This window comes from Chiloscyllium punctatum, chromosome 2 (genome assembly GCF_047496795.1).
Source record: "Chiloscyllium punctatum isolate Juve2018m chromosome 2, sChiPun1.3, whole genome shotgun sequence".
NCBI lineage: Eukaryota > Metazoa > Chordata > Chondrichthyes > Orectolobiformes > Hemiscylliidae > Chiloscyllium > Chiloscyllium punctatum.
The window spans coordinates 112,880,219-112,908,163 of NC_092740.1; the positions used below are offsets into that span (position 1 = coordinate 112,880,219).

General features: G+C 42.7%; 1 protein-coding gene across 2 annotated transcripts in view; it reads right to left on the bottom strand.

Moving 5' to 3' along the window:
* Window positions 1-27,945, bottom strand: part of LOC140487917 (E3 ubiquitin-protein ligase UHRF1-like) — a 186,002-nt gene that overhangs the window by 41,825 nt on the left and 116,232 nt on the right. For both annotated transcript variants that reach the window (XM_072587355.1, XM_072587346.1), the window contains 4 exons: window positions 7,632-7,741; window positions 7,323-7,509; window positions 3,963-4,086; window positions 2,140-2,247 (listed from right to left, as the gene is read on the bottom strand). In XM_072587355.1, the coding sequence (XP_072443456.1) occupies window positions 2,140-2,247; window positions 3,963-4,086; window positions 7,323-7,509; window positions 7,632-7,741 (529 nt within the window). The remainder of the gene's footprint in view (window positions 1-2,139; window positions 2,248-3,962; window positions 4,087-7,322; window positions 7,510-7,631; window positions 7,742-27,945) is intronic.

The window sequence follows — 27,945 nt, forward strand, 5'->3', positions numbered from 1 at the left end:
CACTTCTGTAATGACAGAGTGGCACAGCTGCGTCAGTCTGATTCCCTATGGAAACCTTAAGGGTACCATGTGAACTGAGTAAAATTCACTCATAAAGCCTAGGACCATGATCGCTGGTGAAATCCCATAAAAAACGCTGGCTAAAATAGTGAGATTATTTAAAAAGATGTTGATGGTGTGAAACAGATTTGGATCAGTCAGCAATTAAAGCTCCTGCCTAATTTCCCTTTTCATTGAACCAGTCACAACAAACTAGGTCTTACAGCTATTTACAGATTGCTGCATGGTGAAAATCTTCCTGGCTTCGGTGTTATAAACATTGGATTTAATAATGCACCAGCTTCTTTTAGCTCTCTAGTTAGTACAGTTTAGTCTTAAACTAGCACAGCTTGCAATCTATCTGGTATAGAAAGACAGCCTCTTCCAGCAGAGTGGCTTCATTAGAATTTAGCTCTTATCCAATTCCAGGTGACCAATGTAGGAGATGTGCCCAGAATGAGAGCAACAGGATGCAGGAAGCTCGGTTGAAATCAGTCATTAACCTGATCTTAAAAGACAGCTTTCAGATCAAGGTTTTGCAAAGAATTGCAATAAACCAGACTCTGGGTAAGGCAGCTTAACGGTCAGTACTCCAAATCAGCTGATGACAATGCAACCCATTTGTTCTGAGCCACAAGTGTCAGAAGCATACAAAATTTAAATTAAGATATTTTGAACTTTTCCTCACAAGTGGAATCCACTATAAACAGATACAGTGTACATAGATTTCCCCTTATCCTAAACAGCATTGCATTCAGGACAAGGAACAGAGCTACCTACAAAATTTTACTGAGATGTGAAAATATCCATCATCTCAAAAGATTTAATGCATGTACCATAGGCAATGTTTCAGTGACAAGATGTTAAACACAGTGATTATAGTAGCAGCATCAGATCTCAGATCTCCATTACTACCTCACAATGACAAAATTGGTGGATGTTCCCAGGCATTCATAGAATCATCAAATCCCTGCAGTGCAGAAATAAGCTATTTGACCAACTGAGTCTGCACTGACCCTCTGAACAGCATCCCACTCAGACCCGGCCCCCTCTTCTATCTCCGTAACCCTGCATTTATCATGGCTAACCCACTTAGCTTACGTATCCCTGGACACATCAGACAATTCAGCATAGCCAATCCACCTAACATATGCATCTTTGAACTGTTTTGATCATCAAGGAAGCTGCAACTGAAGAGTGATCTTTGACACAAATGTTGCATTTTACTGCTTTTACTAGGTAACATTAATATGGAACATTTGTTCAGCAGGAACCCCTCGAAATTGTCATTTTCAGGAATTAATGTTCTCATTTCTTCCCAGAAAGCTCATCTTTGTGGAATCTCCCTCCTCAGGTGTGCCAATATATTTAAGCAACATTTCCTTGCCTATGATTGTTAAAATGACAAAGTTCTTGATCCTTTTATAAAATTCAATCTTAAACCAGAAAGATCGCAATTTGCTAATAATGATGGGGGCAGAATTGTACTGAAGAACAGTAATTCTATCTTGTGCTTCTGTGCGTAAAGTTGTCAAATTTGAAATATCTGGAAGAATTCACGAGCATTAAATGTTTATTTTCTTCTTTAAAAACAAGACTGAATTAGTAAAGTGTCATGGTGTAATAGGTAGTTGTGTTCTTCCTACAAACTGAACATAGAATAGAATCATTGGGGTGACATGGTGCCCCAGAGGTTAGCACTGCTGCCTCACAGCACCAGTGATCCAGGTTCGATTCCACTCTCTGGTAACTGTCTATGTGGAGTTTGCATATTTTGTCTATACCTGCATGGATTTCTGCCAGATGCTCCAGTTTTCTCCCACAGGGCAAAGATGTGCAGGTTATGTGGACTGACCATGTTAAAGTAGCCTTAGGGTTACAGGGGTAGAGTAGTAGGGGTAGGTCTGGTGGAGTGCTCTTTGGAGGGTCGCTGTGGACTTATTGGGCCAAATGACCTGCTTCCACACTGCAGGGTTTCTATGATTCTATGACTGAATTTGTACTTACAGGTTCTACTTCTGAATCTTGTGGCTAAATTAAAATTAACAATGAATATTATGCTGAGAAGTGAAAAATAAACAAATGAATGCTACTGCATACCTGAACTCTGAACTTCCACATTGTGCCAACAGGAGTGCCAGGTATGGGACCATAATGGTTGGAAGGAACTATTGTGCATTCCTTTGTGCGACCAACACAGGCCATACCCTGAATGACAACATAGATTGATGAAAGATATATTAGTAACCCAACTGACACTTACAAAAAGCAGGGAGAAAGTGAGACTGCAGATGCTAGAGATCAGAGTCTAAGAGTGTGGTGCTTGAGAAGCACAGCCGGTCGGGCAGCATCTGAGGAGCAGGAGAATCGACGTTTCGGGCATAAGCCCTTCATCAGGAATGAGGATTGTGGGCCAAGGAGACTGAGAGGCAAATGGGAGTGTGTGGGCTTGGGGGGAGGTGGCTGAGAATTCAATAGGTAGGTGAAGGTGGGGGTCAAAGTGATAGGTCGGAGAGGAGGATGGAGCAGATAGGTGGGAAGGAAGTTGGACAAGTGGGACCATTCAAGAGGCTGGTGCCAAGTTGGAAGGTTGGAACTGGGATGAAGTGGGGGCAGGGGAAATGGGGAAACTGGTGAAATCCACATTGCTCTTGTGAGGTTGGAGGGTCCCAAGGCAGAAGATGAGGCGCTCTTCCTCCAGGCATCGGGTGGTTAGGGTTTGGCGATAGAGGTGGCCGAGCACCTGCATGTCCTTGGCGGAGTGGAAGGGTGAGTTAAAATGTTCAGGCACAGGGAGGTGGGGTTGGTTGGTGCGAGTGTCCCAGAGATGTTCTCTGAAATGATCCGCAAGTTGCCATCCTGTCTCCCCAAACATCGGGTGCAACGGATACAGTAGACGACATGTATGGAAGTACAGGCAAATTTCTGTCAGATGTGGAAGGATCATTTGGGATCTTGGATGGAGGTCAGGGGGAAGACGGAAATGGTGGAGTATGATGCAATGCACCTCTGCCATTTCAGCCACCTATAAGCAGACTCCAACACTAGAGACATATTTTGCTCCCCACCTCTATCTGTGCTTTGGAGAGACCATTCCCTCCGTGACTCACTTGTCGGGTCCATGCCCCCACCAACTCACCCTCCCCTCCCAGTATCTTCCCTTGCCACCGCAAGAAGTGCAAAGCCTGTGCCCTCACCTCCGTCCAAGGCCCCACAGGATCCTTTCACATCCTGGAAATTTGCCTGTACTTCCAAATACGTCATCTACTGTATCCGCTGCACCTGATATGGTGTCCTCTACATCGGGAGACAGGATACAACTTATGGATCATTTCAGAGAACATCTCTGGGACACCCGCACTAATCAACCCCTCCGCCCTGTGGCTGAACACTAACTCCCCCTCCCACTCTGCCAAGGACATGTAGGTCCTGGGCCTCCTCCATTGCCAAACCCTAACAACAGATACCTGGAGGAAGAACACCTCATCTTCTCCCTTGGTGCCCTCCAATCACATGGGATCAATGTGGATTTCATCAGTTTCCTCATTTCCCCGCTCCCCACCTTATACCAGTCCCAACCATCCAAGTTGGCACTGCCCTCTTGAACGGTCCTACCTGTCCATCTTCCTTCCCACCTATCTGCTCAACTTTCCTCTCCAACCTATCAGTTTCACTCCACCTTCGTCTACCTATCACGTTCCTAGCTATTTCCCTCAAGCTCCATCCCCTCCCATTTATGTCCAAGCCCCCTTGGCCCACAAGCCTCATTCCTGATGAAGGGATTATGCCCAAAACGTCAATTCTCCTGCTCCTCGGATGCTGCCTCACCAGTTGTGCTTTTCCAGCACCAAACTCTTCGACTTACAAACAGCACCACGATTGAATGTGCATGCACTCAACTGAAATGGACAAATGTTCCATACCTTGCCCCAGTCTCTCTGACTTGCAGTGCTGGCAGATGGCATCTTGGCCTTCTTCTTACTTTGTTTCAGTTTTTCCCCTGCTCGCACAACTTCACTTGTATCATTCTTACAGGAGGGGCAATACCTACAAGTACACAATTTTCCAGGCTTTATTGAAATAATCCAAGTTCACAAGTCACTTAAAACCAACGACTGAACCTAAACAATGAAATACAACACAACAGCGCAACTAAATACCGGACAGCATTAATTCTCTTAAATTAACTCATGATCAACATTTAACATCAAAAACAATGACATTGAAGATGCATAAAATCTTCATAAATAACTTATGAGACATTGTGCTTTCAAGTTTAATCATAAACTTCATTCCATATTCCCAATGGCTTTAATTTTCTTAAAGCCTTGATCAAAAATAGGGGAGAGATAAGCAACTTGTGTTTGGCCCGCTCTTGGAATTGGTTTGAGCAGTTATGTTTAAGAAAAGACTGACTTTTCCCAACCAGTACTCTGGGTAGGCTGGTTCAGATTGGGACTTCAATGCAAGTAACATTGTAGACACTTCCACGAATTACGGATCAGGAATAGGCCACTTGGCCTATTGGGCTACTCCACCGCACAACAGATAACAGCACTGATTTACTAAGATTGCACTGCAGTCAACTCTACTGTATTTTGTGAAAGTTCAGACTTGAGCCAACTCACGATTGTCATTTGTCAGCAGTCCAAATGACGTTCCATCTAAAAAGCCTATTAGGAATCAACTGAAGGTTACCTGTCATCTTTCCATAAGGAGAATAGGTATAAGTGTGACTTCTCTTTATACAGACAGGCTGAGGTTAAAGCTAACCTCAAAACTAACTGATTTGTCATGGAGTTGAACATGGAGGGAGGCACAACTAGGAAACTGGCACAAAAACAGGCCATGTGTAGGCACCATAGAGGATAACTGTAGGCTTCAAAATGATATAGATGGGCTGGTGGAGCAAGCAGGAAAGTATCAAATGGAATTCAACTCTGATAATTGTAAGGTATCACATTTGGAACAGAATTAGGATTAGGTTAATTGTCATGTACTCACAAGTGCAGTGAAAAGTTTACAAAGTCGCCACTTACAGCGCCATCTGAGGTACAAAGAATCTTAGGTAGAGGATCGTAGGAATAAATTAGAAAAATAAAGAAATAAAAAGTTCAGCATTGCAGTTCTTTGAGCAGACAACACCAGTCCTCGTCTCCAGTCAGTGCTGAACGCACCCTATTCTTGCTGCTGCCTCGGGCTACCTGTTCTCACCACCACAGATGCTGGGGTATCTCACTCATCTCATCGCTGATCTCCTCCATACCGTGCAAACCCACTCTCCGCAGAAGGTAAGTAGATTAAATTAAGAATAAAAGAAGTAAAAACAGATGCAGCAGATGAGCTCCGGGTAGGAGCCCACACATTGCTGTGCTACACTGCTCTTCCATCTTGGAGTCCATCAAGGGAGCTCAAACAGTAGAAGGGAGTACAGATGAAGTGAGAAATCTTGATGTGCATGCTAACTGTACAGGTAGATTAGGTTGTAAAGAAGGCATGTGGAATGCTTTCTTTCATTGGCAGAAGCATAGAACACATGAGTAAGGATATAATGATGAAACTGTACAAGACACTGGTGGGGCCACAATTGTAGAATTGTGTGCAGTTCTGGTCACCACATTAAAGGAAAGATGAATTGGTCTGGAGGCAGTGCAACAGAAGATTTATTGGAATAGCTATGGAGGAGAGTTGGAGATGTTGGGGTTGTTTTCCTTGGAACAGAGAAATCTGTGAGGTGACATACTTGAGGTATACAGAATTGTGAGGGGTTGAGATAAAGTAGACAGGAAGAGCCGGTTCCCTTGGCAGACAGTTCAAAATCCAGGGGTCATCAATTCAAGCCTAGTGGCAGAAGAATGAGAGGGGGCATGAGAAAAAACGTTTTTACACAGAAGGTGGGGGCCTGCCTGGAATTTGCTGCCTGAGTTGGTGGTGGACACAGAGACCCTGGTCAATGTTTTGTGATCGGAGTCTGGAATTGGGACGGAGCAGAGTTTATATCAGTCTCTCTAAGACTATGTGGGAAAGTGGTCTAAATACTCCAAGAATAATTGTTTCCATTTATAAATTCACAAGAGGAGGCTATGCTAGAAGAAGCAACAGTAAATTCCCTTTTTCGAACAAAGCGTTTTAGTAATGGATGCTGCACATATCCAAATTGAGAAATGATTAACAGAAGACTCTAGAAATACAGATTAATTCAGGTCAGAGCAATGAGAGCGATATTTCAGCTATAATGGTTTGCTAGGCTAGAAACTGAAAGACAAACAAATATTGTAGCAGATATAGGAGTAAACAGATTGGAAACAATATGTTAATAGAGGAACATTAGCAGAGGTAACATGATAAAACTAAAGTACTTAGGAAAATAAAAAAGAAGTCAAGCAATAGATACACACAAAGGCAAAGGCAAGAAAACTGAGATTTGGAGAATTAGAAAATCCCACAACTGTAGAATGTTAGAGATGAAAAACAGGAAGTTATTGCAAATAAGTTCAGCCAGGAGTAGAAGGTGGGGGGGGGGTCAGAAATCTCACTGGCAAGGGAACTGTGAAAGGGAGACAGATGGTTGAAAAACAACAATTTCAAATTTCTGATGGTAGAAGACATTATAAGAATTACAGATAGAAATAAGCACACAGAAGGTGAGATAAGTAATAGTCAAGTCAATATCCACTGGTTGTCCACCTCCTCAAATGTGAGAATTTTAAAATCCTTTGTCACCATTTTGTCCATAACATTATGTTACCCTCTAGCTTTGTAAACCTCTACGTTGCCCATGGCACTTTGTGCACTACCCTCTTCCGACACTAGTCGATAATGTACCTCCCTTTTTCTGTCCTATCAGTTGTTCAGTCTTCAGTCTGTGTGCCTCTGAATTCAAGAATCTCTCTTTCGTTTATAAAATTTTCATCTTCTATTACCATAGCTTACTTTGGCTCTTAATTCTGGTGCATCTTTATCTTCTTGTCGCTCTGACCATAAGTCATGGTGAAATTCCTCTTTAGTCATACACAAGTAAAATTCAGAGACACTAATGGTATAAGTGCTGTCATTATAGCTGTAACTACAATTTACTTGCAGATCTTATTAGTACAGAAAAAGCTGCTTGAGAGAAATCTGCACAATACAACTGGCCGAAACACAGCTTCCACACTCAGAAATTGTGGTTTTAGTTAAAATCAGAGTCAGACCTAAATCGTCACTGGTGATGACGAATGAGTCCCAAAGAGTCTCCTGTTCTTCCCTTCCATCATCCCTCAGTAAATAAATAAAAAAATTACCAGTCTTCATCATCTGGTATCTTGCTGAGGGGTGGGTTCAAGCAGTATATGTGATACGCCATATTACACTCATCACACAGCAGCTGCATATCCGGATCCTGCTTTCCACCACATAATCGACAGGCGCAAAATCTGCATTCTTTCTCTGGATCCGCCTTGCAGTATTTACATTCAGGGCCACTCTTCCCTGGAGAGGGGGAGGGGGAGAAAAAGGGTATGGGAACAAAAACAATTTCTCGAATCAAACACCATCCACAGGGGTGACTGAATGCTTTGTTTAATTCTCCCCGTGCAGGAATAGCCACATACTCTTAAATTGTCCATCAGCTAGTGTTATCGGATCGGCTCCAGGTCTCTCAATCTTGTATATTTCATCCAAAAATGGTATCTTGCAGTCACCTATCATATCTAATGGGCCACTGTAAAAACAGAAATAAAGCCATAAGTTGGCTGAGACATTCAAAATTCACTCAGGACTTCTAGAAAAGCCCTTAGACATGTAAAAAGGAACACATTTCATCCATGCACGCAATTAATCATCGTTACAGTTTTCTCATCTGTACCAATTCCATCACAGTCTGAAGATAAACGTTAAAAGTTAAAAAGTATTCCTCTTCAAAACTAACAATAAAAAAATTCCCATTTATGCAAATGCACTTAAAGCTATTGCCTCTCAAAGTAATTCTTCCCTCGCAAAATTTAAAAATTTCAAAAAGGTTACCTGTCTGACGTTGCTATTCACAATATCCCCTATTACAGTGTCTACCCCAAATAACCATATTATGCCAAATGAGGTAGCCCTTATCAAAGTTTCCAATGCTTTTTAAATGTGCACAATGTAACAGAGGCCAGATGAAAATTCTGAATTTACAGAGTGAAATCCTGAATGATACGTTGCCATACACAAGTGCGCGATTCTGTCACAACTTAATAAATCTCTCAAACCATTAATTCAAAAATGCCAGAAACCGGTCAACTCTTAGATTTATTTATTTATTTTTAAATCATTGTATAACATTTAGCTAGGTAAAAAGACTAAAAATGCTGTCACCTTCAACGATAATGAGTGGATCATACAAACATAATAATCAGGAGCAAAAATAAGCCAACTGTAGACCTTGGAGAAACCTTTGGGAAGAGCTGACAACTGGGGAGCAACTAAGTGGCTCATTTTTTTTGTAATCTTCAACAGTGAGTATGGAACATTATAGCAACTATAGAGATGTAACTCAGGGATGGACAGGACGGGTAGCATAATGTTCCAGGGTATAAGTGCTATAGGAAGGGTGGAAAGGAGGCAAGAGAGGAGACGGAGTAACGTTTCTGATTAGGGATAACATTACGACTGCACTTAGAGAGGAAATTCCTGGGAATACGTCCAGGAAAGTTATTTGGGTGGAACTGGGAAATAAGAAAGGGATGATTGTACTGTAGACCCCCAATAGTCAGCAAGAAATTCAGAAACAAATTTGTTTCTGAAACAAATTCAGAAACAAATTTATTCTCAGTTATCTCTAAGAATAGTAGGATAGTAATGGCAGGGGTGTTTAACTTACCCATGTACAAAGCCTTAGGACAGCCTGAGCATTAGGGGTTGGATGAAGAGGAATTTGTTGAATGTGTCCAAGAAAACTTTGATTCAGTATGTGGATTACATACTAAAGAAGGTGCTAAACCTGACTACTCTTGGGAAATAAGGCAGGGTACATGACTGTGGTGATAGTGGGGAGCAGTATGGGAATCAAGTAACCATAATGTTATTAGTTTTTAAATAGTGATGGAAAAGGATAGACCGGATCTAAAAGTTAAAGTTCTGAATTGGAGGAAGGCCAATTTAGACTGCATTAGGCAAATTGATTTGGGCAGGACAGGGGAGAGGGGGAAATGTTCGAAGGTAAAGGGACGGTTGGAAAATGGAAAGCATTCAAAACTGCGATGGAAAGTCCAGAGACTGTATGTTCCTGTTAGGGTAAAGGACAAGGCTCGTAGGTGTATGGAATGCTGAATGACTAGAGAAATCGAGGTTTTGGTCAAGAAAAAGGCAGGCAGGCTATGAATCCCGAGAAGAGTTAAAAGGCAGTAGGGGTATACTTAAGAGGGAGATCAGGAGGACAAAAAGGGGATATGAGATAGCTTTGGCAAATACAGTTAAGGAGAATCTAAAGGGATTCCCCAAATACATCAAGGACAAAAGAGTAACTAGGGACAGAATAGGGTCCTTAAAAGATAATCAAGGCTGCCTATGTGTGGAATTGCAGGCGAGGGGAGAAATGCTAAACGAGTATTTTGCATCAGTATTTAATGTGGAGAAGGTTATAGAAGATATAGAACATGGGGAATTAAATAACAACATCTTGAAAAATTCTATATTACAGAGGAGGAGGTGCTGCCAATCTTAAAATGCACAAAGGTGAATAAATCCCTAGGACCTGATCAGGTAGGTGTACCCTAGAACTTGGAGAGGCTGGGCAAGCGATTGCTGGGCCCCTTGCCGAGATATTTGTATCATCGGTAGTCACAGGTGAGGTGCCTGAAGACTGGAGATTGGCTAACGTGGTGCCACAGTTTAAGAAAGATGATAAGGAATAAACAGGGAACTGTAGACCAGTGAGCCTGACATCGGCAGTGGATAGTTGTTGGAGGGAGCCCTGACAGACAGGTTGTACATGGACTTGGAAAGACAAGGACTGATTAGGGATAGTCAACATGGCTTTGTGCATGGGAAATTGTGAATCACTAACTTAATTAAGTTTTTTGAAGAAGTAGCAAAGAGCAGAGGCAGAGCAGTGAATGTGACTGGACTTCAGTAAGGCATTCGACAAGGTTCCTCATGGTAGACTGGTTGGCAAAGGTGAGATCACATGGAATCTAGGGAAAACTAGCCATTTGGATACAAAACTGGCTCAAAGGTAGAAGACAGAGGGTGGTGGTGGAGGGTTGCTTTCCAGACTGGAGGCCTGTGACCAGTGGAGTGCCACAAGGATCGGTGCTGGGTCCATTCCTTTTTGTCATTTATATAAATGATTTGGATGTGAACATAGCAGGTATGTTTATAGCAAGTTTGCAGGTGACACCAAAATTGGAGGTGTGGTGGACAGCAAAGAAGGCTATCTCAGCATACAGGAGAAAGTGAGGACTGCAGATGCTGGAGATCAAAATATTTCATCCCTTGATAAAGATGCTGCTGCGCTTTTCCAGCAACACATATCTCAGTATACAACTGGATCTTGATCAGATGGGCTAATGGGCCGATACGTGGCAGATGGTGTTTAATTTACATAAATATGAGGTGCGATGTTTTGAAAAGGCAAATCAGGGAAAGACCTATGCGCTTAATTCAAACCCTGGGGGGGTGTTGCTAACAGAGTGCCCTTGGGAGTGCAGGCTCCTTTAAAGTGGAGTCACAGCTGTAGGGAGAGGCTGAATAGGTGAGGCTGTTTTCCCTGGAGCACAGAGGCTGAGGGGTGACCCAGTAGAGACTTATACAATCATGGATAGGGCAAATAGACAAAGTCTTTTCCCTAGGATGGGGAAGTCCAGAGCTAGAGGGCTTAGGTTTAGGGTGGGGGGGAAAGATTTAAAAGGGACTGAAGAGGAACTTTTTCATAGAGTGTGGTGCTTATATGGACTGAACTGCCACAGAAAGTGGTGGAAGCTGGTACAATTATAATATTTAAAAAGCAGTTGGATAGGTATATGAATATGAAGGGTTTAGAGGATTATGAGCTAAATCCTGGCAAATGGGATTAGATTTATTTAGGATGTCAGATTGGCATGGACAAGTTGGACCGAAGGGTCTGTTTCCGTGCAGTACATCTCTCTGACTAACTCTATAACATATTACTACCTTCACACCGTGTCCTTATTTTGTGTACTAATAATTCAGACTTCAGTGCAGATTAATTTTAATACTTCAGCACAATCCCACTGACAATAACAGTTGGAGATTACAATGAAAGCAATCTTTCAAAACTCCTCAACATGGCTTTATGCTGTTCTCTTACTTACCTGGTTATAGCTCACTTTAACTGCTCACCTTGACAATCCCTTGTCAGCTCCTAAACTGGGAATGCTGGGAAATTAGTAGATTATGCAGCTGAGCTATTGGGTTAACACGCCTCTACTAATTATAATCTATTTTAAGATTCAGCATTCATCATAATAAAAAAATTCACAGTTATAATTCTTTTATAAATTTATTTCAATTAAACTTCACAATTGCATTTTCACTCCTGAACAACTTTACACAAAGATAATTATGCAGACATTTCTAGCATGTTGGTCTTCTTTTCAAGTTGAGATCACACTGTTAAATTTGTTGCAAGTACATGGAAATTTAACAGTGACCAATTGTTGGTAAAACTGTCTTGAGATTGAGATCAACCCTCAATTTTCTGTAATGGATCTATTTTCAGTGAAAGCACTCATCCCTGTATGCTCGGGTGCACCAATACAATATGACAATGATAAAGTCTACAATTATAGGGGTTTCAGACCCAGATTGACAACTAAACCATTGGAAACTTATTCCAAGCAAGTTATACTGGTATTAACTATTTAGTAACTCAGGATTATTCACTTCTATACAATCAATATTTCATCCCTTGATAAAGTTTCGTTCACTTAATTCAATGTATTGATAATCTTGTATTAAAAATATATTTACAGACAGATTTTTGAATAAATCTTTGAAGAACAGCACTATCTTCCACAGTAATCACCACAATATTATGGCAATTTTCTTTTGTTATGTTACAAAACAGATTGAGAGTTAAAAGAACTGTAACAATATCACACACATTAATGATTATTACTGACAAGAGGATCAAACAGCATGTAAGCCAAAATGTACAAATATACAAATGTGTGCATTCATTCAGCACCAATTTTGGTTTAAAAAAAAACAGAAAAAAGATAGCAGGTCATCACTTTAAAAGTATAGTCAATGCAGCAACACTGCCCCAAAACAAAAGTATCCAGTAGATAAATGGGTGTCTCTAGCATCATAGATGCCAGATTTCTGCCAGTTCAATTTACTCCCCATGACATCAAGAACAGGTGAAGTCACTAGATCTTGAAAAAGTTATGAAACAGGAGAACATCCAGCAATAATACTGCAGACGTAAGCTCCAGAACACTGTTCCAGTGCAGCTGCAACACCAGGATCTACCCGACAACGTTGTACATTGACTAGAATCATCAGAAAAATGATGCAAGGTTGTTAAAAATGCTATCAAACAGCACCTGCTTAGCACATTGCTAGCAAAGGCTACCTGTTCAGCAAGAACCTGCTCACTGACTGTCAGGGATTCATCAGGGATATTCAGTTCCTGCCTCATTACAGTCTTGGCTCAAACATGGATGAGAGAGATGAATGCCAGAGAAGATGTGAAACTGACAACTATTAACACCAAGACTGTATTTGGCCAAGTGTGGCATGAAGAAGTCACAGCAAAACTGGAGTCAAATGGCATGCCTCTGCTGATTAGAGTCATACCTGGCACAAACGAAGATGGTTGTGGTTATGGAGGTCAACCATCTCAGTCCCAGGAAATCTCTGTAGGTGGTCCTCAGGGGAGTGTCCTGGATCCAACCACCTTCAGCTGTTTCATCAATGACCTTCCTGTCATTGTAAGGTGGGTGAGCTCTCAAACATAATGCTTAATACATTGATATCTCCTCTGGTACTAAAGCAGCCTGTGTTCATATGCAGCTGGACCTGGATGCTGAAAAGTCACAAGCACCATACGTGATGCATAAATGCGTGACAATATCCATTTCCATTTCTCAAGTGAGAATCTAACCATCCCTCCTGGACATCCAATGGCATTGCCATTGCTGAATTCCACACTATCAACAATCTGGGAGTTACCATTGAACTGGACTAGCCATGTACATACAGTGGCTACAAGAGCAAATAAGAGGCTTGAAGTTCTACAGGGAGTAACTCATCTCCTGACTCCCCAAAGACAGTCCACAACCTACAAGGCACAAGTCAGGGTATGATGGATTGCTCCTCACTTGCCTGAATGGGTGCAACTCCAACAACACTCAAGAAGGTTGACACCATGCAAATTGCTTGATTAGCACCAGATCTACAAACATGCACTCTCTCTGCCACTGTCACTGTCACACAGCAGTAGCAATGTATACCATTTATAAGCTCCACTGTAGAGATTAACCAAAATTCTTCCGACAGCACCTTTTAAACCCATGACCTCTACTACCTGGAAGGGCAAAAGCTGAAATGTATCAGAGCATCCAAGTCACACATCATCTTGACTTGAAAATATATCACCACACTTTCACTATCACTGGGTCAAAATCCTGGAACTTTCTCCGTAAAAGCACTATGGGTGCACATATTCCCCCTTCCCCCACACTGAGTGATAAATTTCAATAGTTGTCTGTGGATTATTCTTATGCAACCAATTGTTCTGTGCTATTAGTTCTATTCTGCATAACTTGGTGGTCTGTTGTAATTCAAGTAGAAGAATGGCAACAAACGCCCTGCAGCCCATTTGCACTAACAAAACACAACGATGTGTCATATTGCTCATGCTTTTCTCTTTCCTGTACTCTTCTTCGCCTTGATTTTATCCCCTTTCCCTCTCGGCAAATATGCATTTAGTGACAAATATGCCTTTTGAAAACACCTCCATGGTTACTAGAAGCTTTTCAGGACCCTATCCAGGCAGGTGAGCCACTCTTTGCACAGAGGCCTGGGTATCTGTTACTGGCAGACAGCACCATGAGAAGACGTTTTGCTCAGATATCTATCAAATCACAGGATGGTACTGAGCACTGTGATACCGTGTTAATTACAGGGCTTTTGATCTGATCATTCATATCAGCAAGATGGATGAATGAAAAAGGAGCATAGTGCTTAGTGTCATTTTAACTTTATTATCTATTCCCATTGGAAATTATTAAGAGTGTCAAGACAGTGCCGGCACCCAACACTAACTCCATAGATCTCCCACTTTTAACATGATAGCCAATGGTAAGGATACACTAAACTTGACATAAATTAATCATTTCTTTAGCTCATAGGGGAAATAGAAAATCTGATAAAGTTTACATTCTGCCTGTTTACGATGGCAGTGCTTAAGCATGGACATCATCATGCAGCTAATCATGATACAGATGTCTTGGAATGCTTGCAGCCAACAACGTGGGTCTCAAATTAAAATGTTGCACTCTTCAGGACTGGCACTCTTTACAGTGATTACTTCAAGGGGGTTGGAGTAACAGATTACTGAAATCTTACTGCAACTATATAAAGTGCTGGTAAGACCACATCTTAACTGTTATAAACAGTCTTCAAACCCTAATTTAAGAAACAATACAATTTCACTGGAGGCAGTTCAGAGAAGGTTCATTTGGATAATTCCTGTTTTGTTTATTCTTTCATTCACAGGATGAGGGCATTGCTGGCTAGACCAGCATTTATTGCCCATCCCATTCAAAGGCAGTTAAAAGTCAACTGCATTGGTGTGGGTCCAGTCACATGTAGGCCAGACTAGGTAAGGATGGCAATTTCCTTGCCTAAAGGACAATCGTGAACCTGATAGTTTTTCCAACAATCGACAATGAATTTATGGTCATCATTCGATTTTAAATTCCAGATGTTTATTGAATTCCAATTCCACCATCTGCCATAGCAGGGTTCGAACCATGGAGGGATTATCTTATAGCAAAGACTAAACAGGTTAAGGCTCTACTCGTTGGAATTTAGAAGAATGAAAAGTGACCTCAATGAAACAAAGTATTCTTAAGGGATTTGACAGCGTAAATGCTGAAAGGATGTTTCCCCTCATGGGAGCATCTATGACCAGACAGCATAGTCTCAGAATGAAGGAGTGCCAATTTAAGACTGAGGTGAGAAGGAATTTCTTCTCCAAGGGTTGAGTGTCTTTGAAACTCATTCCCACAGAAAGCTGTGGGGCAAAGTCATACAGTCATAGAGATGTACAGCATGGAAACAGACCCTTGTCCATGCCGACCAGATATACCAACCCAATCTAGTTCCATTTGCCAGCACTTGGCCAATACCCCTACAAACCCTTCCTATTCAAATATCCATCCAGATGCCTTTTAAATGTTGCAATTGTATTAGCCTCCACCACTTCCTCTAGCAGCTCATTCTATACATGCACTACCCTCTGCGTGTAAATGTTGCCCCTTAGGTCTCTTTTATATTTTTCCCCTCTCACCCTACACCTATGCCCTCTAATGCTGGACATCCCCCACCCCTGGGAAGAAACTTTGTCTATTTATCCTATCCATGTCCTTCATCATTTTATAAACCTCTATAAAAGGTCACCCCTCAGCCTCCAACGCTCCAGGGAAAACAGCCCAAGCTATTCAACGTCTCCCTAAAGCTCAAATCCCCCAAACCTGACAACATCCTTGTAAAACTTTTCTGGACCCTTTCAAGTTTCACAACATCCTTCTGCTAGGAAGGAGACAAGAATTGCACGCAATTTTCCATCAGTGGCCTAATCAATGTCCTGTACAGTGGCAACATGACCTCCCAACTCCTACAATCAATACTCTGACCAATAAAGGAAAGCATACCAAATGCCTTCTTCACTATCCTATCTACCTGCGACTCCACTTTCAGGGAGCTATGAACCTGCACTCCAAAGTCTCTTTGTTCAGCAACACTCCCTCGGACCTTACTATTAAGTGTATAAGTCCCACTAAGATTTGCAGCTCCTTACATTTATCTAAATTAAACTGCATTTGCCACTCTTCAGCCCACTGGCCAATCTGATCAAGATCCTATTGTAATCCAAGGTAACCTTCTTCGCTGTCCACTGCACCTCCAATTTTGGTGTCATTTGCAAACTTACTAATTACACCTCTTATGCTCTATATACACGATGAAAAGTAGTGGACTCAGCACTAATCCTTATGGCACTCCATTAGTCACAGACCTTCAGTCTGAAAAACAACCCTCCACCACCACCGTCTGTCTTCTACTTTTAAGCTGGTTCTGCATCCAAATGAATAGTTCTCCCTGTATTCCATTAGATCAAACCTTGCTAACCAGTCTCCCCATGGGGATCCTTGTCGAACGCCTTATTAAAATCCATATAGATCACATCTACTGCTCTGCCCTCATCAATCCTCTTTGTTACTTCTTCAACAAAATCAATCGAGTTTGTGAGACATGATTTCCCACACATAAAGCCATGTTGACTATTCCTAATCAAATACATGCCTTTCCAAATACATGTACATCCCGTCCCTCAGGATCCCCTCCAAGAACTTGCCCACCATCAAAGTCAGGCTCGTCGGTTTATAGTTCCCTGGCTTGCCCTTACCACCTTTATTAAATAGTGGTAACACAGTAGCCAACCTCCAGTCTTCCAGCACCTCACCTGTGAATATTGATGATATAAATATCTCAGTGAGGGGCCCAGCAATCACTTCCCTAGCTCCGCAAAGAGTTCTAGGGTACACCTGATCAGGTCCTGGGGATTTATCCACTTTTATGCATTTCAAGACATCCAGCACTTCGTCCTCTATAATAAGGACATTTTTCAAGATGTCACCATCTATTTCCCTACACTCTATATCTTCCATATATTTTTCCACAGTAAACATTGATGCAAAATACTCATTCAGTATCTCCTGAACACAAAGGCCACCTTGCTGATCTTTGACAGGCCCTATTCTCTCCCTAGTTACCACTTTGTCTTTAATATATTTGTAAAAACCCTCTGGATTCTCCTTAACTCTATCTCATATCGCCTTTTTGCCCTGTTGATTTCCCTCTTAAATATACTCCTACTGCCTTTATACTCTAACGATTCACTTGATCTATCCTGTCCATACTTGACATATGCTTTCTTCTTTTTCTTAACCAAACGATTAATTTCTTTAATCATCCAGCATTCCCTGTACCTACCAGCCTTTCCTTTCACCCCAACAGGAATATACTTTCTCTGGACTCTCATTACCTCATTTCTGAAGGCTTCCCATTTTCCAGCCGCCCCTTCACCTGCTCTGCCTTATTTACCAAGAGTTGGTCAAGTTTTGCACCTTCTCTCGTAGGTACATCCACATACTGAAATAAGAAAATGTTCTTGTACACTTAAAATTCCTCTCCAACTAAACCCTTGAAACTATGGCAGTCCCAGTCAATGTTTGGAAAGTTAAAATCCCCTACCATAACCACCCTATTATTCTTACAGATAACTGAAATCTCCTTACACATTTATTTCTCAATTTCTCTCTATTAGGGGGGCTATAATATAATCCCAATAAGGTGATCATCCCTTCCTTATTTCTCAGTTCCACTCAAATACCTTCCTTGGATATATTTCTGGGAATATCCTTCCTAAGTACAGCCGTAATGCTATCCCTTATCAAATACGCCACTCCCCCTCCTCTCTTGCCTCCCTTTCTGTCATTCCTGTAGCATTTATATCCTGGAACATTAACTTGCCAATCATGTCCAACGCTGAGCCACGTTTCTGTAATTGCTATGATATCAGAGTCCCATTTTCCCAACCATGCTGAGTTCATCTGCCTTCCCTGTTAAAATTCATTTATTTCAACGCAAGAAGCTCAAGTATTAGTCCTTTCCTTGTTCTCCTCTTTGTCCCTGCCTGCCCGGACTGTTTGGCATACTTCTTTTCTCAACTGCACCAGTCTCAGATTGATCTCTTTCTGCACTATCTCCCTGGGTCTGAAACCTCCATTCCTAGTTTAAATCCTCCTGAGCAGCTCTAGCAAATCTCCCTGCCAGTATATTAGTCCCCTTCCGATTGAGGTGCAATCCATCCTTTTTGTACAGGTCACTTCTACCCCAGAAGAGATTTCAATGATCCAATAATGTGCATCCTTCTCCCATACATTCATCTGCTCTATCCTCCCATTCCTACCCTCAATAGCTCGTAGCATCGGGAGTAATCCGATATTACTACTCTCGAGGACCTCCTTTTTAAATTCTAGCCTAACTCTCTGTATTCTCCCTTCAGAATCTCAACCTTTTCATCTCCATGCCATTGGCGCCATTGTGTATAGTGACCTCGTGCTGGGTCCTCTCCCCTTTCAGAATATTCTGCACCCTATAAGAGACATCCTTAATCCTGACACCAGGGAAGCAACACCATTCTGATTTTTCGCTACTGGCCACAGAAATGTCCATCTGTGCCTCGGACTAGAGAGTCCTCCAACACAATTGATCTCTTGGAACCTGACGTACCCCTCATTGCATTGGAGCCAGTCTCAATACCAGAAATTTGGCTGTTCATGCTACATTCCCCTGAGAATCCATCACCCCTACATTTTCCAAAACAGCATACTTGTTTGAAATGAGGAAAGCCACAGAAGACTCCTGCACTACCTGTCTACCTCTCTTACCTTTCCTGGAGTTAACCCATCTACGTGACTGTATCTGAGACTTTCCCCCTTTCCTATAACTGCCACCCATCATACCCCCTTGCTCTGGTAAATTCCTCAATGCCTCCAACTGTAGCTCCAACCGATCCATTTGACCTCATAGGATTTGCAACTAACGGCATTTATTGCAGATGTAATCCAAACCCGTAAACTCTCCCTAACCTCCCACATCCAACAAGAGCATATCTACTAAAGGCCATTTTTGCTTCTTCCAGTCTACAGACCCATCTGGTTCCTCTACAAAACACTGCTCCAGGCTATCTTAATACTTATGGCTTATAGTTTTAAGTTCAATCAAGAGACACAGCCCAATAAAACATATATTCAAGAAATAACCCACTCTACTCATTACTGCAGACTTACAGCAATGCCACACTTTATACTATTTACTTATCTGTCTCTGTGCTGTGACCTCTCCTAAATAGGTTCCTCCAAGATCAGTTGTGAACTTCACTGTTTGTTAGTTTCCCAGACGCACTCTGATGTCCAGCAATACACGATTTCAACAGCAAAGGCATTAACTGAGCAGGTTCACTGCTGTCTGCCCTTGATTATCAGTAAAGTGATCAAAGGTGTCATCAACATAGTAGTTGGCCTGCTCACTGACACCCAGTTTGGTTCCATCAGGGACATTTAGCTCCTGACTTCATTACAGCCTTGATTCAACTGTGGACAATGGGCAGGCAATGGTGGGCGGGGTGCTGTTTTGGAATTTACCTGCACTTCACACATTTAGTTTACTGCATTTGCTGCTCACAATGTGGTCTCCTCTGCATTGTGGAAATAAAGTGTAGACTGGGTGACTTTCGCAGAACACCTACATACTGATAGCAAGACCCTGAGCTTTCACAGGCCTGCCATTTCAATACACCACCCTGTCCCCTGGTCAACATCTCCATCTCAGGCTTACTGCAGTGCTCCAGCGATGCTCAGCATTTCATTTTCTGCTTGGGGACCCTGCAGCCTTCTGGACTCAATATCAGGTTCAAGTTATTTTCCTTGTGTATATTTAAGGCTGAACCAGATAGATTCTTGATCAGTAGGGAAAATGCAGGAAAATGGATGTGACGAATGTCAGATCAGTCATGATCCTATTGAATGGCAGAGCAAGCTCAAGAGACCAAATGGCCTACTTCTGAACCTATTTCTTATGGTTTTAGTAATGTAAAGAGGAAGCTTAAAACTAAAAGGCCAGCACTGTTCCTCAACTGTTAACCCTATAACCAGTTCCTGCATTATACTTCAAATAATACATTCTACGATCATGTACTTGAAAGCCAAAGAATGTACTGGAAGTATAGTCGATTCAAATAAGCTCAAATCAGATCCAGTTGCAGTGCACTCCACACTCTTCCCATTGTGTAGGACTTCTCCAATAAGCAAGGGACCTGAACACAAAATTCAAAACGTAAAAAAGGATCCAGTGATGAGGTTTAAATGCACAGTTGGCTCAGACTGCAATACTTCAACTGAAATCACCGTTACGTCAAACAAGGTGCCTGCTATTGAGTATGATTGTCTGTACTTGTTGAAATAGGTCACAGGGCTATGGTTTACAAATTGATGAGTGAAGAGATAATTGAACCATCAGAATCAACAACAGTAAAGAAGATTCACTCTCAGGTTTTTGAGGAAATGAAGTAACATTTATATTTCTTCATTATTTCAATCCATATTTCCTATAAAAACAAGAGATCTGTGTGGCCCAGTCTTTAACCCTTGATAATCCATATCAGTGTGTATCTAGACCAGATGATTTAAACTGACTTCTGGTGTGCTTTATACTTCACAGTAATTCCCTCAACTGCTGATTGCAACCTATCCATCAGCGACAGCTTAAATGTACCAGCTTTCCGAATGCCATCCCACAACAAAAATTAGTTTCATTGATTTTACCTGTTTTTCACAATTGAGCTTCCAGCCTTCAATAGTCTGTCCTTTCTGACTTAATTTCCTTTCCAGATGAAAGATAAATGAGGTGGCAATAATTGAATAAAAAGGAAGGAAGAAGGCAATGAACAAAGGAAAAGAAAACACAAGCAGAGGAGGTAGTGGCGTTGTGGCAACATCACGGGATGTGACAATGTAATCCACCAGGCTAGCATCACGGTGGAATTTAAATTCAATTAATTAATAAAAATCTGTAAAGCTAGTCTCATCAGTAATGCTATATGCCAGGAAATCGCTGCAGGAATTCCTCAGGGGTAGCTAGGCCTAGATGAAATCTACTTCCCTAAAATTAGAATAAAGTTTAATTTTGTTTGCTATTTTCAACACAACTATATATAAAATCATTCAGCAAAATGATAAATGTGCTTTTAATGTGATAAATGAAAGCAAAGAGATAACTTCTCTCTAACTATTAACAACCTCAGAAGAGCACAGCTACTAAGGCAAACACACTATTTCTCACCAGCCTGATCTTTGGTTAAATCCCAGAAACATGCAGTGTTGTGTGTATTTTTGTGCTTTTCATACTTTTGCTATTTTTTTATTAATTAGATTCCTTACAGTATGGAAACAGGCCCTTTGGCCCAACAATCCACACCAACCCTCCGAAGAGTAACCCTACCCCGACTAATGCATCTAACACTATGGGCAATTTAACATGGCCAATTCACCTGACCTGCAAATCTTTTGGATTGTGAGAGGAAACTGGAGCACCCAGAGGAAACCCACGCAGACAACGGGAGAATGTGCAAACTCCACTCATACAGTCGCCTGAGATGGGAATTGAACCCGGGTCCCTGGTGCTGTGAGGCAGCAGTTCTAACCACTGAGCCACCATGCCGCTATGTTCATGTTAAGTCCCTTATTTCTTTTCTGCCCATTACTCAAACCCAAGTCGGAGACACAAAAGAACAGTATGTCAATAAACCACACTATTTTGTTTGCTTGCCATCTGTTTACAACCTATGCAACTAGGCTCAAGAATATCAAAGTTCACTGCTCAGCCGTGATTCACTGAACTGTACTTGCCAAAAACTGGAGAATAAAAAAAGTATACACAATTTCTCATGTAGACAATAATCCAGTGTTTAGAGAATCCTGTGTGTAACAGATAATAGCAATGTGCAAAATAGTATGCCTCTGAAATATCTTTCATTCGAACTGCCAAACTGATTTTTCATTCATGATCTGACATAATGGTGGAAATGGCTCAAGGGATTGAAAAGTCTACTCTTGTTCTTACTTTAGCATTATACATTGTGAAAACTGATGCCAACATTTAAATATTGCATATGGTTCAAAAGTTTTGTACTATTAAATCCTGATTACATAATTTTTATTTTAACTTGAGAATACACATCCACTGCTCGTACCCAATTCCATTCGATAACTTGAACCAGAAATATTGAAATAAAACCTAGAAGATTTTAAGTCTTTGTTTAACACATTAAACTCTAAATATCACATCCAATCAAATGCAGCAGCTTTGCAGAAGTGCAATGAAAATAGAAACTACAGAGAATGTAAAATTAGTTTTTCCAAAAAAATTGTAGTTAAATGAATATAATATTGTTTTGGAGATTAACTACAATCATAGTAAATTTAAGCTGTGGTTAGCAACTGTGCACTTTGCAGACATCAAAACAAGTTGAAGAAGAAATCATCGCAATATACTGAAGTGGGAATATCAACAGAAATGAGGGGTAAGCAGAACATTTTACAAGAATATTGCAATTATTCTCAAGACAATGCGAAGTATTGCATTTTGGTACAAGGGTACGGCCTGTACAATTAATGGTTGGGCCTTGAGTAATGTTGTAGGACAGAGGGATCTAGGGGTGCTGGTCCCTAATTCTTTGATGTTTGCATCACGTGTAGACAGGATGCTTAAAAAGGCATTTGGCACGCTTGTCCTCACTGCTCAGTCCTTTTGAGTATGGGAGTTGGGACGTTATGCTGAGGTGATACAGGACATTGGTGAGGCCTTTTCTGGAATACTGTGTCCTGTTGTGGTCGCCTAGTTATAAGAAGCGTATTATTAGGCTGGAGAGGGTTCATGAGACATTTACCAGGATGTAGCCAGGTATGACGGTTCGAGTCAAAAGAAAAGCTGCTCCTGTTTTTTTCACTGGAGCATAGGAGGTTGAGAGGTGACCTGATAGAAGTTTAGGTATAGATAGAGTTGATGGTAATTGTCTTTTCCCAAAGATGGGGAATTTCAGGACATTTTTAACATGACAGGAGAGAGATTATAAAAAGATAGGCAGCAAATGTTTTACACAGAGGGTGGTTCACGTGTAGAAGAAATGATGGATGCGGGTACAATTACAAAATTTAAAAGACATTGCAACGGATAAATGAGTAGGAAAGATTTGGAGGGATATGGAGCAGGAGCAGGCAGGTGGGACTAGTTTGGTTTGGGATTGTGTTTGGCATGGACTGGTTGGACTGAAGGGTTCTGTTTCTGTACCGTATGACTATGACAAATGAGCAAGTACAAAACTTGACAAAGCAAGAGAAGCACTGCTAAAATATTTTACGTAATAAATGCAGTTTCTAAAATAAATGCTTGCTCAACAAAGGAAAGGACAATCCAAAGCGGTGAGCACTCTTAAATCTGATCCAGAAAAATTGATATTAGAAACTCAGTGAATCAATCATAACATTACTGAGGAAAATAAACAACACTTTTAAATTCAGGTATGGACCATCAGTTGGGTCAAATGGGGAGGCAGTGATGCAATGGTGACATTGGGAGAATGTTGCATAAAGAGTCCTCCACATTGATGCCAAATTCCACAAAGTCTCATGGCATCAGATCAAATGAAACCTCCTGCTGATTATCAAGTCTTCCCTTGGCTGAGGACTCTGCTCCTCCTGGTTGAACACCACTTGGAGGAAGCTCTCAGGATGGCAAGGGCGCAGAAGGTAGCTGTGGGAGCTCAATGCCCAACATTAAGTGTGGCTCGACAGCATGACAATTCACCAATACTCGGCTCCTAAAGGAGACAGGTGCTTGACTAGGTCTGCAGCAGGTTAAGAGGAAACCAACAAAAGTTCAAAATCTAATTCTCCTAGTCTTCTCTAATCAACCCATCAGTTTTGTTTCTCATGGCATTAACGGTTAGAATAACCACTGGACAGGTCTTGTGGAGATGAAGCCAAAATTGGCCGAACCTATGTTGTGGGGCATCAACAACAGCTAAATTGTACTCTAACACAATCTACAACCTCATAAACTGGCATATTCCCTAATCCACCAGGACCATCAGACTGGGAGATGAAGTAGTTCAATAAAGAGTGCAGGAGGGCAAGCCAGGAGCCAGTCAGTCATACATAAAAGTCAGGTGTTAATCTGGTGAAGTTGCAGCATAGCTTCATTTATGACTGAAAGCCTGGGTCCAATGACATATCACAGGTTCATTGCTAGACCCTTTGCTGTTTGTAGTTCAGAGTGTGGTGCTGGAAAAGCACAGCAGGTCAGGCAGCATCCGAGCAGCAGGAGAATCAACATTTCAGGCATAACCCTTCATCAGGAATGAAGCTTGTGGGCTGGGAGGCTGAGAGAAAAATGGGAGGGTGGGGGTAGGGTTGGTGGAACTTAGCTGGGAATGCGATAGGGAGATGAAGGTGGGAGAGAAGGTGATAGGTCAGAGAGGAGGGTGGAGTGGATAGATGGGAAAGATGATGGACAAGTCAGGAGGGTGGTGCCGAGTTGGAGGTTTGGGATTGGGATAATGTGGAGGGAGAGGAATTGAGGAAACTAGTGAAATCCAAACAAATCTCATGTGATTGCATGGTCCAAAGGTGGAATATGAGACATTCTTCCTCCAGGCGTCGGGTGGTAAGGGTTTGGCAGTGGAGGAGGCCCAGAACTTGCATGTCCTTGACGGAGTGGGAGGGAGAGTTGAAGTATTCAACCATGGGGTGGTGGTGGTGTTGGTTGGTACAGGTGTCCCAGAGATGTTCTCTGAAATGATCCGTAAGTTGGCATCCTGTCTCCCCGACGTAGCGGAGACCACATCAGGTGCAATGGATACAGTAGATGACATTGGTGGAGGTACAGGTAAATTTCTGTTGGAGGTGGAAGGATCCTTTGGGGCCTTGAACAGAGGTGAGGGGAGTGGTGTGAGCGCAGGTTTTGCACTTCCTGTGGTGGCAGGGAAAGGTGCCGGGAGTGGTGTGTGGCCTGGTGGGGGGTGCAGATCTGACGAGGGAGTCACAGAGGGAATGGTCTCTTCAGAATGCTGATGGGGTGGGGAAGGAAAAATATGTCTGGTGGTGGGGTCCGTTTGGAGGCGGTGGAAGTGGTGGAGGATGCTGTGATGTATGCAGAGGTTGGTGGTGTGGAAGGTGAGGACCAGGCGGGGCTCTGTCCTTGTTGCATTGGGAGGGGTGGGGCTCAAGGGCTGAGGGGTGGGAAGTGGAGGAGATGCACTACAGGGTATCATCAACCGCGTGGGAGGGGAAATTGGAAGGAGGCGGCTATCTGGGATTTTTTTTTAAAGGTGGAATTGGCCATCCTGGGAACAGATGCAGCGGAGGAATTGGGAATCAGGAAAGCGTTTTTACAGGAGGTACAGTGGGAGGAGGTGTAGTCCAGGTAGTTGTGGGAGTCGGTGGGCTTGTAGTAAATGTCAGTGGTTAGTCAGTCGACGGAGGAGGAGATGGAATGGTCCAGGAAGGGGAGGGAGGTGTCCAAGATGATCCCAGGTGAATTTGAGCTCGGGGTGAAAAGTGTTGGTGAAGTGATGAACTGTTCTGCCTCCTCGTGGGAACACAAGGTAGCACTGATACAGTCATCGATGTAGCGGAGGAACAGCTAGGGGGTGGCGCTAGTGTAAATGCGGAAGATGGACTGTTCCACATACCCGACAAAGAGGCAGGCATAACTGGGTCCCATGCGCGTGCCCACTGCTACCCCTTTGGTTTGGAGGGAGTGGGAGGATTGGAAGGAGAAGTTAAGGGTGAGGACAAGTTTAGCCAGGCGGATGAGAGTGTCGGTGGAAGAGTACTGGTTAGGACGATGTGAGAGGAAGAAACGGAGGGCTTGGAGGCTTTGTGATGGATGGATGTGTACAGGGACTGGACATCCTCAAGGAGGTTGAACAGTTCATCTATTTCACGAACACCTTTCACCCCGACCTCAAATTCACCTGGACCATCTCTGACACCTCCCTCCCCTTCCTGACCGCTCCATCTCCATCTCCGGCGATTGACTAACCACGGACATCTACTACAAGCAGACTCCCACAGCTACCTAGACTACAACTCTTTCTTCGCTACCTCCTGTAAAAACGCCATTCCTTATCCCCAATTCTTCCGCCTCTGCCGCATCTGTTCCCAGGATGACCAGTTTCACCTTAGAAAATCCCAGATAGCCTCCTTCTTCCAAGATCGCAATTTCACTTCCCATGTGGTCGATGATGCCCTCCAGTGTATTTCCTCCATTTCCTGTACCTCCGCCCTTGAACTCCACCCCTCCCAACGCAACAAGGACAGAACCCTGCCCGGTCCACACCTTCCACCCCACCAACCTCCGCATACATCGTATCATCCTCTGCCACCTACAAATGCACCCCACCACCAGATATGTTTTTCCCTCCCCATACCTTTCAGTTGTCCGGAGAGACCGTTCCCTCCACAACTCCCTGGTCAGATCCACTCCCCCCACACCGCACTCCTGGCACCTTTCCCTGCCACCGCAGGAAATGCAAAACCTGTGCTCCCACCCCACCACCATCTCCATCCAAAGCCCCAAAGGATCCTTCCACATCCGACAGAAATTTACCTATACCTCCACCAATGTCACCTGCTGTATCCATTGTACCTGATGTGGTCTCCTCTACATCGGGGAGATAGAATGCCAACTTGTGGATCATTTCAGAGAAATCTCTGGGTCACCCGCACCAACCAACACCACTGCCCCATGGCTGAACACTTCAACACCCCCTCCCACTCCGTCAAGGCCATGCAGGTCCTGGGCCTTCTCCGTCGCCAAACCCTTACCACCCGACACCTGGAGGAAGAACGCCTCATATTCCGCTTTGGGACCCTGCAACCAAACGGGATCAATGTGGATTTCACCAGTTTCCTCATTTCCCCTCCGGTCCCAAGCCTCTTAACCTGTCCATCACCTTTTACATCTATCCGGTCCGCCCTCCTCTCTGACCGATCACCTTCTGTCCAAACCTTCATCTACCTATCGCATCCCAGCTACATTCCCCTAAAACCCACTCCCTTCCCAATTATCTCTCAGCAGCCCCGTCCCACAAACCTCATTCCTGATGAAGGAATTATGCTTTAAATGTTGATTCTCCTGCTCCTCGGATGCTGCCTGACCTGCTATGTTTTTCCAGCACCACACTCTTGAGTCTAACCTCCAGTGTCTGCAGTCCTCATTTTCTCCTTTGTTGTTTGTAGCATAAGTTAATGATTTGGCCATGAAGACAGGAGGTTTTATCAGTAAGTTCACAGATTGATGGTGTGGTAAATAGCCAGAATGAAAAGTTTAGACTACAGGGTAGTGTAGATGAGCTCAAAAGACAGACAGACTAATGGTAGATGGAGTTTTATCCTGAAAAGTGTGATGTGATGCATTTTAGGAGAACTAATAAGGGAAGGGAGTACATGTTGAATGACAGAAGCCTGGGTTGTTCTGAGGAACTGGCAGGATCTTGCTGTGCATGTACATAAGGTCATTTAAAGCAACAGGACATGTGGATAGGGTGCTAAAGAAGTTGCTCATAATACTTGATTTTATGTCAAGCAATAGAATGCAAGAGCAGGGAGGTTATGATGAAGCTGTTTATGACGTTAGCCAGGCCACAGCTGGATATTGTCTGAAGTTTTGGCTGCCACAGTATAGGAAGGATATGACTGCATTAAAGAGGGTGGACAGGAGTTTCAGAAAGACATTGCCTGAACTAGAGCATTTCAGCTATGAAGATAGACTAAGTAGCTTGGAGTAGTTTTCTTTAGAGCAGAGAATGCTGAGAGGAGACCAGATTGAGGTGTACAAAATTATGATGGGCATAAATAGGGTCAACAGGAATAAACCTTTCTACCTAGTAGAGCAGTTAACTATGAAGGGGCACAGATTTAAGGTAAGGGTTAGGAGGCTTAAAGCTAGAAGCTTTCACAACCAGGGGGCGATTGGTAACTGGAGCTCCCTACCTAAAAGTGTGGTAGAGGAAGGAACCATCAAGACAACTGAGAAGTATTTTCGATGAAATCTTGAAATGCTACAGCGCAC